This window comes from Ciona robusta, chromosome 1, assembly GCF_009617815.1.
Source record: "Ciona robusta chromosome 1, ASM961781v2".
Lineage (NCBI taxonomy): Eukaryota > Metazoa > Chordata > Ascidiacea > Phlebobranchia > Cionidae > Ciona > Ciona robusta.
The window spans coordinates 14,061,882-14,078,183 of record NC_143235.1 but is presented as its reverse complement, the minus strand read 5'-3'; the positions used below and the strand labels follow the sequence as shown (position 1 = coordinate 14,078,183).

The 16,302-nt window shown below is 34.9% G+C and overlaps 4 protein-coding genes across 4 annotated transcripts; all 4 read left to right on the top strand.

Moving 5' to 3' along the window:
• The first annotated feature begins 213 nt into the window (after nt 1-213).
• LOC149743556 (small ribosomal subunit protein RACK1-like) lies at nt 214-3,808 on the top strand. Its single transcript, XM_089874457.1, has 7 exons — nt 214-526; nt 962-1,133; nt 1,701-1,848; nt 2,199-2,294; nt 2,538-2,682; nt 3,151-3,371; nt 3,702-3,808. The coding sequence occupies exons 1-7, from the start codon at nt 415-417 to the stop codon at nt 3,777-3,779; spliced, it is 972 nt and encodes a 323-aa protein (XP_089730583.1). The 5' UTR covers nt 214-414; the 3' UTR covers nt 3,780-3,808.
• Nucleotides 3,809-5,148: 1,340 nt separating this feature from the next.
• On the top strand, nt 5,149-10,815 carry LOC149743554 (uncharacterized). The gene is made up of 7 exons (XM_089875308.1): nt 5,149-5,374; nt 6,118-6,288; nt 8,845-8,901; nt 9,168-9,257; nt 9,731-9,877; nt 10,188-10,287; nt 10,661-10,815. Exons 1-7 carry the CDS (start codon nt 5,261-5,263, stop codon nt 10,738-10,740), a joined length of 759 nt encoding a protein of 252 aa, XP_089731434.1. The 5' UTR covers nt 5,149-5,260; the 3' UTR covers nt 10,741-10,815.
• On the top strand, nt 6,968-8,726 carry LOC149743555 (ubiquitin-conjugating enzyme E2 U-like). The gene has a single exon (XM_089874339.1). It carries the CDS (start codon nt 7,369-7,371, stop codon nt 8,389-8,391), a length of 1,023 nt encoding a protein of 340 aa, XP_089730465.1. The 5' UTR covers nt 6,968-7,368; the 3' UTR covers nt 8,392-8,726.
• Nucleotides 10,816-11,360: 545 nt separating the features above from the next.
• Nucleotides 11,361-16,281, top strand: LOC149743553 (endoplasmic reticulum-Golgi intermediate compartment protein 1-like). The gene is made up of 9 exons (XM_089875013.1): nt 11,361-11,562; nt 11,888-11,949; nt 12,346-12,507; nt 12,792-12,916; nt 13,348-13,452; nt 13,923-13,986; nt 14,415-14,515; nt 14,974-15,096; nt 15,782-16,281. The coding sequence occupies exons 1-9, from the start codon at nt 11,543-11,545 to the stop codon at nt 15,887-15,889; spliced, it is 870 nt and encodes a 289-aa protein (XP_089731139.1). The 5' UTR covers nt 11,361-11,542; the 3' UTR covers nt 15,890-16,281.
• The last annotated feature ends 21 nt before the right edge of the window (nt 16,282-16,302 follow it).

Here is a 16,302-nt window from a genome sequence, read left to right as displayed (position 1 = left end):
AACCTTTATGGTTTTAATAATGTAGTAGACATCAGAGTCCGTATATAAACCGTTTATACGGACTCTGGTAGACATAAGCAAACAGCTGTCTGATAGAATCGGTGAAAATCGTTTCAAACAAAGATAATATTATAACAAATATAAAAAAATGCTTTTTTCCTATTTTTTAGTCATATATTCTGCCTCATTTTAATAAAACAAAACGGTTTGTTATTTTTTCAATTGCTAATAGCTGTAACGTGGAAGGGGACGAAATAAATTTACTCGCTAGCCACCTTGCGGATGTGGACTCCATGTTTCGCTGGATCGAGTGTGGTCTTTCTTTTCGTGGCTGCCGAGTTATGGTGGCTATTGTAGGTTAGTTGGGAGCTTTATCTGCCGGAATCTGACCAACTACAGATTCAATATTAAAATATGGCTACGGAACAAATGACCCTTAGGGGTACCCTTAAAGGGCATAAAGGATGGGTGACAAAAATCGCTACAACCCCAGCTATTCCAGAAATGATTCTGTCTGCCTCCAGGGGTGAGTTTCCTACAGTAGTCGATGCCTCGGCTCGCGTTTTCGACTTGTAGTCAAGGGATAGCTTAATATAATAAAGAAAAGAGTAAACATATGTATTTTTAAGTTTAGTTACTATAGATTGGATAAGTAAATCCGTTTTTATTGACGAATTTTGTACGGATTAACGTATAACCGTGTACATTCGGTTGTAAAATGCACTGGGTTTGCTTGGACTTTAAACCATTTTGCGGCAAATTGTTGGCGTAGAAAATTCTAAGATTTATACAATTTTATGACAGGTAAAAAAAGTCCGTAAAAATATTTAAAACTTCTTTGACCTGTGGATTTACTGTTAAAACTTATTAATGTCCGAGTCAACCCTGTATTTTCCACTTTAAAATATTATTAAAATCTATTTTTCATTTTAAAATAGTAATAAAACCTATTTTAAACCAGATCAGTCTCTGATCGTATGGAAACTGACTCGGGATGAGAACACGTACGGCGTTATGAACCGAAGACTGTGTGGTCACTCACACTTTGTGTCGGACGTCGTTATTTCATCTGATGGACAATTTGCTCTCTCTGGTTCATGGGATTTCGATCTTAGGCTCTGGAACTTGCAACAGTAAGCTGAAGATGTTTTTGTAGTGATATGTTTACTGTGTTCAGTGGTGGACAGAAGGAAAGGATTAGGCTTTCATGTACATGGCAGGAAACTTGTAGTTACATGACTTCACATCATATGAACATGACTCATGAGCATATTCCTTGAAACACTGCCATAACTTGTTTCAGTCTTTTTTATCTTGGTGCGCCACTGACTGCAAAGAGCCTTCATATTTAATTAGGGGCATTTAATGCTTAGTGGCTTCATTATGGACCCACACCAGTTTTTATGTTAGACTCAATAAGGTTATTCTGCTTGGGATGATGTTTTTAACATGTTAGACTACTGAGTCATGATGTCACTTTATTTACTGACCAAGCAGAAATAATAATGAACACTTTGTCTCAAAACCTGTACATGTGATTTTAATAGGGGGATCTAAACCTCCCGTTAACGAACATAAGGGCTGATATTACCATGCTATGCACATCCAGTTTTTGTGTGGTGCGTAAAAATGTTTAAAACTAAGTTCTCTTTTTTAAATTCCTGACTACACTTTAAATTTTACTACCTTTCTTTACCTAGGGGAGTTACCACCCGTCGTTTCTGCGGGCACACCAAGGATGTTATGTCGGTCGCTTTCTCCGGTGACAACCGACAGATCATTTCCGCTTCCCGTGACGGAACCATCAAGTTGTGGAACACCCTCGGTCAATGCAAATATACCATCATGGTGGGTGGGGGTAAACAGTTATATGTTTGGTAATTAGGTAACTCTGGTCTAAATAACTGTGTTGGAGTAATTGTTAGGGTAAAATAATAGGGCACTGCAGAAGCGTAAAATTTGAAAAAGCTTTTGCCAAGCTGTTTAAAACAGCTGGTTGATTTCCAATTAAAAGGTTTATAGTTCTGGTAAAATAAAAGAATAAAAAGCTTGTCCGGTTTATCTACTTGAAGCACAGATCTATAAACAATTATAGTCACAAGTTTCTTGTTTGATTCCAATATAAAAGCCCATGACAGAGTTTTCTTCTGACTCATATTTGTTCATTACCTCATTCACATTATACTATCCCGCTACAGGAGGACAGTCACACTGACTGGGTATCGTGCGTTCAATTCTCCCCGAACCCCAACACCCCAATCATCGTTTCCAGCGGCTGGGATAAAGTGGTCAAGGTAAAAACTAAACCATAACTGTTTGGGATTTTTCCTCAAAGGCTCATCTGGTAGTAGTTTTTACAAGCTGTGCCTACATGATCTACATAATGGCTAGCTTGTATGCAACCCTTTAAGTGTCAAGAAATTATTACATTTTAGTTTGTAAAACAATGAAAGTCATAAGGTATATGGGTTAACCATTAGCTCTACAACTATATAAATGCATTGAAAGTTCTTTGTTGATTAACAAGACACACGCAGGTTTGGAACTTGACTAACTGCAAGCTGAAGACCAACCACTACGGGCACACAGCGTTCATTAACTCTGTGACTGTCTCACCTGATGGCTCTCTTTGTGCCTCCGGTGGTAAAGATGGACAAGCTATGTTGTGGGATCTTAGTGAAGGTAATAAGATGTTTATGTTGATTTTCTATGCCCGCTTTCGAGTTGCTGGATAACTGGACATGCCTTTTACTTGGTTTGGTCATTTATACCCTTTTGGGTGGGAACTTGAACGACTTATCCATGGTTGCCACTTCATGCCCACGGTCGAGTTGCTGAATGTATTGCAGTTCAAGGATAAGCAGACTTTTGGGTTTGAGTGTAGTTAGATAAAAAGCTCAATGATTACATCAATATACACTGTCCTGATTATTATGATGACAGTTCTGCAATGATGAGAGCTTGTAGTTTCTGTAGGAGGGATGTTTATAATAAAAACAATATCCAGAGGGCCAGAGGTATAAGTTTACCCTTCCATAAAGTTCTAAGATTTTTTTTCTATAAGCATTGTATATACAAGTATGCTCAACCGTACATCACTTTTTAACTATTACGACCATGCCATAGTTTTTACACCTCAACTATTTACAGGCAAACACCTTTACACTTTGAGCAATGGTGATAGTGAAATCCACGCTCTTGCTTTCTCACCCAACCGATACTGGCTTTGTGCTGCTTGTGGGCCAACCATTAAGATCTGGGATTTGGAAGGCAAGGCTCTGCTTGATGAACTACGACCAGAGTTAATCAACCTAAACAGCAAGGCTGGACAACCTGAGTGTTTGTCATTGGCATGGTCACCTGATGGACAGGTATGATAATAAATAGAAAATAGATTTTAAGGTATTTGACAGATAGGCAGTGATAATCAGGAACAGACATTGCAATACAGATTGAAATATGATTGTTTTCTAACAGTAAACCAAGTGTATTTACAGATTTAGATAACTGTTTTTTTAAAAGAACGTTGTCAATTGAGAAAACCCCTATTAGGAAATATGGTATATTTATGTGATGATGGTATCCATCTTACCCCACAGTATTATATTTAAAAATATTGCTGTAGAACCCATAACTTAAGCAGTAAAAACAGGTAAAGTTTCTTGGTTATACTAAGTTATCTAAAAACTTCTATTTTTCAGACCCTATTCGCTGGTTACACTGATAACCTTATCCGTGTGTGGCAAGTTTCAATCCTGGCTAGCCAGTCAGCACAGTAATGTGACGAATAAAGAAACTTAAACTTGAAGCTCGTGTTTTTTTTGGTGACTATAGGAGAAAATCAAGCTCCAGTATGTTAGTTTGAAACGCCACGCGAATGAGTGTTTATTTAAAGTGCTATGAAAAGATACATAGGCGTAATGAATAAAAGGTGGGAACGGTTACAAATGACATGCTTTAATAAAAACCGGCATATGCTTATGTATTGGAGTTGCCGGAGTTATGCTAGGGCAAATAGGTAATATCTAATTACACAAGAAAATACAGAAAGGCAGTTGTTAAAATGGTGTTGCTATATGTGTTACTTAGTGGGTCACAATTTAGACACTCCGTTTAGAGCAGCGTTTTTTAAAGTAGGTTCCCTCAGTTTCAGAGGGTTCGCAATGTATCACATTAAACACTTACCCTATTCAATTGTTTTTACATTTTCCTACAGCGTTCTTGGATTATTATGCGCCCGCGAATTTTCTAAATAATTGCAAAGGGTTCACCAGGAAAAACTTTTAGTGAAGTTTGGAAACCGCTGCGTTAGAGGTCATTGTGTGAGCAACTGCGGTTATTAGCAAAGAACATGTCAGTTGTATAAGATGTCAGTAGTATACCCATTTACTTTGGTTATTATAGGGTCTTGTCATAGGACACACGCTCACGATGGTAGCAGCGTCAAGTCCGACCCGTATAACCTCTAGGATAGAGTCAGTAGTGCCAATCACTGGGCTACGCGGACGATTAAACAGGGCTTTGTTCGACAATTTTATTTTGAAATTAGGAAATGATTTTAGCAATGGCGTTGTTTATGTTTAATTAACGCGGTGGTGATTTAAGTATTATTTGTCAGTATTCGTTACGTTTGCTCTCCATAACAGGTCTGTGGGAGCTTAGTTATAATGTTGCTAGAAAAGAGTTATTTGTATATTAAAATAGTCGAATCCTTGGACTTTATATCTCATGCTCACTGTCAAGTTACAACATGGATCTGCACTAAACGATAAATTTCTGTTTATAAATTAAAGCAAGCATTATGTCACTAAATTTCCGTTATGTCACTAAATGACTATTATATTGACAATTTAACGTGAATGGTTGAACGTAGATATTTCGATATATCTTTGGCGTGGTAACAGTATTAATGGGTTTTTATTAATTAAATATTCTTACGTTTGCTATTTCGCAAGGTTTAAATTTCATACGGCATACTATCCGAGGCATAATAACGAAGGTCGTATTAGTTACAGCAAAACAACGAAAAGATTGGACTTTACAGCAAAACAACCATCGTTAAAACAGATTGAGTGTAAGTTGGTAGAAATAAGGATCTGTTACAAAGTGTGGCTGTTATTAAACCCAACATACGGTTTAAACAGACAGTGAATTGTTTATGTTTAATCAAAACAAATTTCACTGCTGGGATCTTATATCTGTATAGAATGTTGACTGTTTAGTAAAACCTGTTGTTTTGAGATACTTTTGTATTTTTATTATGGAGCAATTAACTCGGTCATCTTATATACCGGTGTTGGAGCAGAATGGGAATCAGGGCGCAGGGCATTCTATTGTGGCTGCAAGGTATAAGGGAAAACTAAGAAAACTATCGGTAAGTGTTTTTAGAATTTAGAGGGTTGTCCAAATTATTAGCCACACCTTGCAACTTGACGGATGAATGAATAAATATAACTCGCTTTATCCGTGGCCGGAAAACGACAGTTGTTTTAACATGGGTGTTCAGTTTCATACACCTTGTGTCAGCTTTTGAGTTACCACGTATAACGTTGTGGTTGATTGTTTATTCTGTGTCACTGACAATTTATTTTAGACCAACCATTAGTGACCGTTGGGTTGGACCAATTTCCGATAAGTGTCTTGCCCAAAGACACATAGGCCCACAGCGGAAGCAGCGTAGAGCCTTTAGCCGGTAACATCTCGGTTGGAGGCTGGCTCGCTATAACCGACCAAGACGACCGGAGGTTGATAGGATTAAAATGAAAAAATAATTCGAGTACATGTTTGGAACCGCGGCAGAATGGTTCACGCGCCTGCCTGTAGGCCGCAGTTTAAGAATCCTGTTGCCGCTATTATTGACGGCGTAAGTGTGTTTTGGCAAGCAAATTTGCGACAAGAGCTCCAACACAGCAGTGGTCCATTATGTGTTTCTAAATTGGCAGCCACACAGAGAAACAATCACCCACAAAGTTACATATGTGATAACTCGTATAAGCGGGGCGTATGAATTAGAATGCCCGTATTATAACGACTGTGCCTTATCGCCAAGCGGTGATAAACCAACTTTATTCTTTTACTCATTTAAAAACGTTTTAAAAAACTTGTGTTCTGTTATAGATCGCCCAACTCATCATTGGTTGTCTAAGCGTTCTCATTGGTGTGATTTTATTCGTGTTTACAAAACTGGAACAAAATACTGGGCGATTAAATACCTTCACTGGCGATTCTACACAAAAGAAGGAAAAGGAATATCTTAACATTGGCGAGGGCATTTGGTGTGGTATTTGGGTAGGTATATAGGCAAATATTTTGTACGTTTGCTTATGTTATAGTAGAGTTGGGAAAAACGGGACACCGTTAGCATCTAATGTCTAAATATCCTGATCGTATTTTAAACAATTAACGACGGTCTATGGAAGTCGTAAAAATACGGTTTTATAATTGTTTAAATGTTCTTTGTATACTACTAAATGATACGAGAAAATAGAATGAAAAGGTGTCCCATCTTCTCTCATCCTACTAGATTGGAAAGTAAGAAGCGATATATGCAGGCTAAATGACGATTACATAGATTTTGTTCATCTCTTTAATTACAGTTATAAAGATCAAATTAATTAAAACAGCGAAAAAAAGGTAATTAGCAGCAAAATGACAGTCGACACGTTAGGGGTAAAAAATACTCGAGTAAAAGTGCAAATTAAAAGCGTGGCTGCTAAACAATGATTGTTAAACTACACGGTTAACACATATACCCAATTAATTAGCCAAAAATGTGTGATAGGTAAATTCAAGTAACGTAAAATACCTGTTTTTACAATGTAAAATCGTCCCCATTTTGTAAGTCGTTACAGCGATTTCACGGAACAGCTGTTTGTTCCCAAGGAAATATTAGAAGCCAAAACAAAAGTAAGAAATATAAAAAAAAAACGACAGCAAAGTCAGTATAATTCCTTGAAATGAGGTAATATTAACATAGAAGTGTTGAAAATAAGTGATTTTGTTCTAAACAACAAATAGTGTGTATAGAAAATGTTGGAGTAACGTCTGTATTTAATAATTCGTACGAACGAAAATATATTGTACCAATTTGTACGTTTAAGTTGTATTAGTCGTTTAAAAAACACGTTTACATGGACCAGAAACGTAAAATTACCTGTATAGTTGTGTGTTAATAGTTTATGCCTTAATCTCCAATCTTAATATTGATAATCACAATTAGTTTTTCATTGTTTATACATTTACCAATTTACCATATATATACACAGATATATTTTTGTTTTCTGTGTTAAACAATATTGTATTTTAAGTTTAGTACGATATGAAGTTTTAAGAAATGATTATTTCGTTTTGTTTAACTGTTTGACCACTATGCACTGCCGAGCTGTGCTGCTTCTTCAGCATGAATTGTTCGAACTTCACGAACACCCTCTTTGGGGGATTTCCCTACAATATTACCCAAGTAGCCCCCTTAATTTATTCGTGAATTTGTCGGGGTTACAAAATACATCATGGGGTGATGGGCAATTTCATCTGACTTTACACTTTTCTGAACATTATAATTATGAAGTTCCAAGCATTACGTTTAACACCGTCCCATTTCACCCCAATGTTGACCCACTGTCAGGGAGGCTCTCAGCTGGGTTTCTGGAAAGAGAAGGGAAAAGAGTCACTTCTGTGAGGGGGATTTTATTGGGGGTTCAAGCACTTTTATCGGAGCCTGATTTGGATGATGTGGTGAATAAGGAGGCGGCTGAGATGCTTCAAGATTCTCCTCATGGTTATGAAGAGATGGTGATGAGCTGTGCAGCTGAGAGCAAGAGACTGCAGGAGGTTTTAACTGAGAAGGTGCTGCAGAATATGTCCGAGGCAAAGTATGGAAATGTAAAAGAACCTGTTGAAATTATTCGAGAAGAAAAAACTAATTCGTCAAGTCATACTTCCACTTTGCCGACTCGGCAAATTTCTTTTGATGTTTATCACCGCACGTGGGTCCAGGTCGCTACAACAAAGCCGGTCTCGACTTATATGGAGTCTGCTGTTAATGATGATGATCGTGTTTCACTTCGGATGTGGAATCCAGACTACGCGAACATCCGAGCCTTATCACCAATGTCATCCATCAAGCTCGGACCTAGCAGGGTCAAATCCCCAGGAACGGAAGTCAGGAATCCTAAGATTAATCGGATGCGGCAGAAAAAGCAGGAGCGAATATCAGCAATGAAGCAATTGTATTTGAACCAGACATCAGAGAGAGCTGAACCCGGAACTGCAGCCCCTGCCACTTCCATGACAGATGTAACACAAAGTGAATCTCCTGTGTTAGAATCGTGGGAAAGTGAAGCTGATGAATTGGTAGCTTGGGCGGGGAAACTAAATGAAAACACCATGTAACTTCAAACTTGTGTTAGTTATCTGGAAATGGACGCTGTGTTACTGTGAATGCATTCTTAACTTGGTTATTGTTATTGGAAAATGCAATGTAAAAATTTGGATGTTTGTTAAAAGGACATTATTTTTAATTAAATATACTGAGAACATTCAATGTAACTTGTTTGCTATTTGAAAATTGACACTGTGTTACTGTAAATGCATCCATAAAAGTATTTGAAATAACCACACCAACATTAAGAATATTAAAGTAAGTTGAAAATGTCGATAAAACCGTTCATTTCTATTGAAATGTTATATGTGAGGATGCCATTTAATACAAATTTAAGCAACATTTATATAGCCTGTTGGTTTTAAAATGCATTAAAGACAATTATTGAAAGCTGATTAAAAAATGAGGTAAAATAAGATTCAAATAAAAATTCCAATTTTGTTTTAATGTTTTTGTTTTTCCAGATAGTTATTGCTGGAGCTTCAGGGTTGGAAGTTGGTGGGAAAACCAATCGTCATCAAGTTAGTAATTACCATTATTTTTATGTATATATACTGCCATTATATATTTATATATATGCCGTTGCTGTCAGGCATATCGTAAGTCTGAAAGGAATCCTGGCAATTTACTTAAAGCCCTCCTATTCTGTTTCAATCCTTAATATATTTTTTATTTGGATACTTTTTTGTCAATGCTTGTCATTGGGAAATAAAACCCCATTTGTTAAATCTATAAATGGTCTTATTATTCCATGTTTGCACCTATTTTTAACAATGTTATTTTACAGATCATTGCGAACATAGTGGTACAAATTGTAAGCTGCATATTTTCCACTGTGATGGTTGGGATTTCATTATGGCTCAGTCTTGCCACCAATGTAAGAGTTTCAATTTACATAGGACATATATCAACTAAATTATATATATAGATATTAAATACAATGATTGTGTCATTGCAAAAAAGTTCAGTATTTACATTCTGCTTGGTTCGAAGATTAATGCTGTTACTAATGTGGGCATATGTGTCCTTGGGCAATTGCTGGAATAATGGTAGTGCCCCAATTTATTTGACATGCATTGATTGTAGTTCTGATGAGAGTTTGGCAATTGCTCCAAGCCAGTGGTCCCCAAATGTCCAAATTTGTAATCATCTAAAAGAATAACCATCTTGAAGTTGCTGAAATGCCACAATATACAAAAGTTGTAATTTAAATGTTTGTAATTTAATTAGTGAAAACCCCTCCCCCAAAAAAATGAGCGAAAGAAAACTTGTGTTAAAACGACAGCCATTGCCCCACCAAGAGAAAAAGATAGATTCTTCATTGATTGTATCGTTTTCTTCCTTTTGCAGAAATTATTCTTCATTGGTTGTTGCATCACTCACATTATACTTGGTGTCCTTGGGTTAGTGGTTTCAATATTAAATGCATTACTTACAATTCATATTCATTCAGTGTTGGGTGGTGGAGATGGGATTAGTTGCTGTTCACTAAATAAGGTATAGAACTTTGTTATTTCTCATAAAAATGGAAAGAATGAATATTAAAATTTTTTTTTACAGTTTTTTCTAGGTAAATATTTGGGGCAATGACAGTCATTATAACATAGGTATTCTGTTTTGTATACCCCGTTCCCACCTAAAATAAAAAGAATAAATGTAAAAGTCAGTTTTATTTTACAGTTTTTTTAGGTTGTAAGTAGATATTTAGGGCAATGACAGTGGTTATAACTTCTGTTTCATACTCTTGGCCTGCATAAGTTAGAAGAAATGAATGTAAACAACAAAACAAGTCTCTTGTATTTTACAGTTATCGTTGGGCAGAGATATCGGGCGAAATGAAGATTTTTCGTCCTCACGACTTCAGTTTGTCAGAATGTCAATTCAAAATCCTTCTATTGTGTCACAAAGTAAATATTATTATACTAGTTCTATTGTGCTTTGAAGATTAAGATGATGAAGTATTTGTTATTGTTTAAATGCTTCATATCTAAACAAAGAATATACCATATTTGGCACAACTAACAAGTGCTATGGTATGTAATGTAACTTGTTTTATCCTCGTGTGGCCGAAAAACGACGGTTGTTATAACAGAATGCTCTGTCTTATACACCTCGGACCAACTTACTTAGTTAAATCTGTGGTTAATATGTTTTTAATTCGATTTAATATTAACACCCATTCTAGATTTTTAATAATGTCTCATAATTTTAATAATCCCTGCTTTTAGACAATAATATTTACATTATATTATACAGTCATGTCATTTATATTTTATGTAGAGACAGAAGCCAGGCAAACTCCTTCACATCATGGCCGTCCAAGCATGGCTCAAAACCATTACCAGAGTTCTGTACAATAACTTCAATATTATTATTAATGCTGTTTTATAATTGTATGCACTTTCCAGATTTAATGAATAAATGTATCTAATTTATCCTTGCGTGGTGGGAAACGACAGTCGTTATAAAAAGGGTGTTTTGTGGACATCATAGCTGCTACCACCATGTGTAATTTTATGGGTGATTCAGGTGTTTTACTGTTTGCAATACATTAGTCTGTAAATTACTTCATTTGTAGTTCCTTTATCTTATACGTAGTGTCTGCTAAATGCATTAATCTGCAGTTACATTTCACTTGTAAGTTTAAATAAAAAAAAGGAAACCAAAATTGTTTTTATTTAGCTAATTTTTTATAAAACCAACATACGTCACTTGATAAGAGAATACGTATACTGTGCATATGATTTTACGATTAAAAAGACAAATTTACCTGTTTACGTCTTTATTTACTATTTCACCCCAAATTAAATACCTTTTTTTATGCAAATGAATAAAAACTTTAGAACCAATCAAAACAATAACAGCACGCATGAGTGATTTTGCCGGGAGCGTTGACACGTCAGTGAGGTCAAGAGATTTCTAAACCAATAATTCGGCAATTTTCCTCGAAAAGTAGCGTTATTTTCGGTAATTAGGTTGAAGAAAGACATATTTTTGCTTCAACATTTATTCAGTAGTAGTTTTGTGGCGGCACGCTTTTCTACCGCAATTTATAAGTCCCTATTTTGCAGGCGGTCGCATTTTTCTTAGAACATTTGGTAGGGGGTAGTTTAGTGTTTTGGTGTGTTTTATTTATTTGGGTGAGGGTATACAATCTTTGCAATGGTGTTCGATATTAGAAGGTAAGAAAAATATGTAATTTTGATGTGTTTTTAACTAAAATTCCCATGTTATGTATGTTGTCAAATTTTGTGTGACGTCTGTACATTTGCTGTTATTTCTTGTTCCAATGCTTTGCACTTCACCAAAAAGTGAAATTATGCATCTTATATACATATAAAATATCCCCATATTGTGTCTGTGTGCAACGACTATAAGAAATGATGGCAAATGAAATATGCTGTGTTGCTGTTCATTTGACCATAATTTCTTGTCTGTCAGTAATATGATCTTTCAAAAAGAAAATGTAGTACACAATTTATTGAACCACACATTCTTTTTTTGCAGGTTTGATATTTACAGGAAAGTCCCAAAAGATTTAACGCAACCAACCACCACTGGTGCAGCAAGTAAGAAACTAATTTTTCTGTAATGTAATGTTATTAGGCTTGTAGGAACGAAAAATAACATGCAAGGTTTTTCTGCCACACAGCAGTAGTTTGGGAGGGGGTACCTCTAAAATGTCAATATGGCAGTCTACAGAGTATGGCAGGTGAACAGGCGATTTTGTTTACAAACTTTTGGGTATGGACGCAGCACACCATAAGTTGTCCTACAACACCAATTTATTAAACAATGAAGCAAATTAAGTGGGACTTCTTAATGTCGCATGGAAATATACTTTGCAAGTTGATTTTCAATGCTAGCTTGCAAGCAAAAATAACCGTCTTGCACATGTGAGGTCTTGTCAGGAACTGCCATACAGTGCAGACACCACTTCATTCTAAATATTGTTGTTTCCACAGTTTCCGTCGGTTGTTGTTTCTTCATCTCTTATCTTCTTATCTCCGAGTTGTTGGGTTTTCTCACCATAGATGTCGCCAGTGAGCTGTACGTGGACGACCCACAATCTGGGGATAAAATTCCTGTTCAAATTATTATTTCATTGCCAAAAATGAAATGTGAATGTAAGTGCTGTGTTCTGCATTAGGAATGTCTTAATTTAATATTTATTATTATATTCATTTAGGTTCTTTATTATTATATATTTTTTTATAGTTTTTAAAATTAAGTGAACTTGGTAAACAAAGTTTTTAAAATCTGGTGCGGTCAATGCGGTAGCACCTTGGGTGTTGGGGTAATAGGCCAATCTTGGCCTAAATCTTAAGACCCAAGCCATGCAGTACATCACCCACATAGAATAGAATATAGAACGGTATATCAGTAACCTTATGGAAATTTTATTACATAGACTTGGGAATGGATATCCAAGATTCCATGGGAAGACATGAAGTAGGAATGGTGGACAACAGTGAAAAAGTTCCTACACATGATGGCAACGGTTGTCTGTTTACTTCAAGATTTCAAATTAACAAGGTAACTGCATAGATAAATACTGTTGAAACCATGCCTGTTGCATTGCTTATATTTTATTTAAAATTCAAGACTGATATTGTTTAAGTTTTATATAAATTAAATACGCTGATACTAATAGTAATATTGTTTTTTGTTTTTGCAAAATTAAAAATTTAAAGTCATTTTAACATATGCTGATTTTATTTCAAATGAGTTCACTTTTTGCCATGTACTTCTACTTCTGTTAGTTTTATTAGATTTATAATATATTTTTAAATCACAAGCATTTTATATATGCTAAGTTAACTTCCAGTAGTTTTTTTAATAATTTTTTACTTATAGATTTTTACTGGTACATTTTTTCCTTTTTTTGACCAGATTCCTTTACTCCAACTTTGTTAAAATTGTTACTTACCTGCTGTATTCCTATATCATGTTATACACCCCTGTAGGTGCCGGGCAACTTCCATGTTTCAACTCATAGTGCGAGGTCTCAACCAGACAACCCTGACATGACACATGAAATCAAAGAGTTAAGGATTGGAGATAATATGGTGGTAAGTGTATAATGATCTTGACTTCCTTAGGTTCACCTGACCTACCAACTCAATCATAGGCGCCAAACCTATTAAAATGCAGAGGTATCAGGGATAATTAGATGCACAGTCTCATGCCAAAAATCAAACTATTTGGTCGTAATATTCACTGAATAATGCAGTGCAGAAAATTTTATGGTACCCTACCACTCTGGGTTTGGCGACTATGAACTGGTTGTACTTTATGGCGTTTCCTTTGCACACAGTGAAAGTCATAAACCTAAACAGTAATTATGCATTTATTTTTGCAATTGCTAAAAGGAAGAAAGATTTATGTTAATCGGTAAAGGTCTTTTAAAATCTAAATTATTTATGTATTAATATTAATATATTATATAGTACCCTAATAAAAATGATCTTTATTTTATAATGTACTCTATATGTTTATATATGTTAGGAGAGTCGACTGAAACAACTTTAATTTATTCCAGATCCCAGGAGTTAAGTCTCAATCATTCAACGCTCTTGAAGGCAAAACAACATTTGATAAACATCGTAAGTGGTCACCAACTTAGCCTAATTGATCAACCACTTAGATTAAATAAATCTTGTTGTAGCAGAATAACAGACCTTAATGTTAAGCTAAGTGGATTGCTTCAACCCAGTGGCACTTCCAATTTATCCAAATTGTTAACTATACAAAAAAAAGGAATACTAAATAAGCAGTTCATTACAAACTATGTAGTTGATAACTTGTAAGCAGTGGGGAGCTGTTTGAAACAGAACACCTGCGTTATATGAAATATATGTGTTACTAAACACCTGTATTATGCCTTCTGCATGCCACACTCAGATAAATAAACAAAAGTCATATATATTTCATAACTCATGAACACCTATGTTATGACTTCTTGCATTGACCTGCCACACCTAGAATGTTAAGATAAATAAAGCAACTTTTAAAATCATGACCTTTTTTGCAGCTCTATCATCACATGACTATATAATGAAGATTGTACCAACAGTTTATGAGAGCATTGATGGGAACTTGCGCTATCTATACCAATATACAAACGCATATAAGGTAAAACATTATTTTTTGTTGTCTGTTGTGTTAATTAAACTAGTGAAGAGGAGAGGTGCTGTTTTAAGAAAACTAGTTCGAGATAAATTTAAGTTTGCATTACTCCGCACAATTATTTCAATTAAAACTTTTTCTTTAATTTTCCATGACGAACATTCCCCTTGTAACAATTGTATTAAAAATTGCCAGCGTTATTTCGGCTTTGTGCCCCAAAATTTCGGACCACTGGTCTTTGGTCTAAGTTTCTAGTTTCTAGGTGCAGTTAGTCAGAGGAACTGACAGCTATTTTGTTGCTTTTTTATTTAAAATTCCAACGACCCTTTTTTTTAAACATTTAACTTAATATCTTACAAATTCAGCTGTAGTTGCTGTTGGAAATAGAGGTTAAGAACTCACAGCTTTAAGTTTGTTGCTTTTTGACTTGAAATCCTAAACTCTACCTTATGTTTGTGTACCAGGATTATATTGCATATGGCCATGGACAGAGGGTAATGCCAGCAATTTGGTTTCGATATGAAATGACACCGATAACAGTAAAATATACAGAAAGAAGGAAGCCGTTTTATCACTTTATAACCATGGTTAGTTCTGTCTTTGATTTTAGGCATTTGAATTGATATAAAAAATGAATAAATTTAAATTTACTTATAACAAAATCAGTAATATGGTATGTGCAGTATAGCTGTTTGAACTTTTCTATTACAAATGGTATTGTAGCATTAACCAAACAGTGCAATATATAAAATTTGTCTGTAAAAATATATTTAATATCATGAAGCAGTGTATTGTAAAAATATTCATTGACTGTTGTATTAAATTAATCCAATACTAAGTGTGCATGTAAACTGCAATCATGAGAGTACCTTTGTGCAATACTAAAACATTCAACTATCAATGGCTGTTAAATAATGTGCTGGTGCTAGTCAATGTTCAATTTTTCAATACCAACATCCTGTGAACGTTATGAACATTGTACCCATGATTCACACCATAATTTAACAATTTATACAGTAAATTTTTGTTACCCTTAAAAATGCTAATATTTACTGCTTTGCTATTGCCCAAAAACTGTGTGAGTTTTCTCACACCCAGTCGACTTATTTTTTGGACTCATGTCTACAAGATGCAGTGAAAATGTAGCTATGTAGTATGTAAACTTAAAAATAATTCCTATTTTTATTTCCCAGGTGTGCTAGTCATCCCTATAGATTCAGTGAAATGTAACTGTTTACTTGCAGTAAAAATTAATCTATCCTTTTTCCCCAGGTGTGTGCAATCATAGGGGGAACTTTCACAGTTGCAGGAATTATAGATTCAATGATATTTTCAGCTACAGAGATGTACAAGAAACTTACAATTGGAAAACTATCATAAAATAACAGTACATGTAAAATTAGAACGTAGTGTAATATTCTGTTAGTGTTATTACTGCTAAGTTGCTATTTCATATTAATCTTCTTGTTGCAAAAGAATGTAAAACGTTGCTCCGATTCTGGTGTATTTCACTCTAAGATCTCATATCTATATTATTGTTGCATAATGGCCAAATAATATATTACTCAATATCTGTAAACGACATTTTTAACCCAAAAAGCGCAATTTAATCTATTCCTTTGTTCGCAGTTAATTCTATTTCTGTAAAAATAGTACTTAGGCACATGTTTTATGTAAAGAGATTTTATTATTTGATTGCAAATTCGACAAAATGTTGACGAAATTTTATGTATTATACATTTTGTATTCTTTTAAATAAATATGTTACCAGATATTTTGCACTAATGTATATT

What these genes read in the sequence shown, in the direction of transcription:
- LOC149743556 (XM_089874457.1), top strand. Translation starts at nt 415, where the DNA reads ATGGCTACGGAACAAATGACCCTTAGGGGTACCCTTAAAGGGCATAAA. An exon ending in GATTCTGTCTGCCTCCAGGG is followed by an intron (nt 527 to 961) that starts GTGAGTTTCCTA and finishes ATTTTAAACCAG; the next exon opens with ATCAGTCTCTGATCGTATGG. An exon ending in GTTGTGGGATCTTAGTGAAG is followed by an intron (nt 2,683 to 3,150) that starts GTAATAAGATGT and finishes AACTATTTACAG; the next exon opens with GCAAACACCTTTACACTTTG.
- LOC149743554 (XM_089875308.1), top strand. Translation starts at nt 5,261, where the DNA reads ATGGAGCAATTAACTCGGTCATCTTATATACCGGTGTTGGAGCAGAAT. An exon ending in GAAAACTAAGAAAACTATCG is followed by an intron (nt 5,375 to 6,117) that starts GTAAGTGTTTTT and finishes GTTCTGTTATAG; the next exon opens with ATCGCCCAACTCATCATTGG. An exon ending in GGAAAACCAATCGTCATCAA is followed by an intron (nt 8,902 to 9,167) that starts GTTAGTAATTAC and finishes GTTATTTTACAG; the next exon opens with ATCATTGCGAACATAGTGGT.
- LOC149743555 (XM_089874339.1), top strand. Translation starts at nt 7,369, where the DNA reads ATGCACTGCCGAGCTGTGCTGCTTCTTCAGCATGAATTGTTCGAACTT.
- LOC149743553 (XM_089875013.1), top strand. Translation starts at nt 11,543, where the DNA reads ATGGTGTTCGATATTAGAAG. An exon ending in GGATTGGAGATAATATGGTG is followed by an intron (nt 13,453 to 13,922) that starts GTAAGTGTATAA and finishes AATTTATTCCAG; the next exon opens with ATCCCAGGAGTTAAGTCTCA. An exon ending in TTTATCACTTTATAACCATG is followed by an intron (nt 15,097 to 15,781) that starts GTTAGTTCTGTC and finishes CTTTTTCCCCAG; the next exon opens with GTGTGTGCAATCATAGGGGG.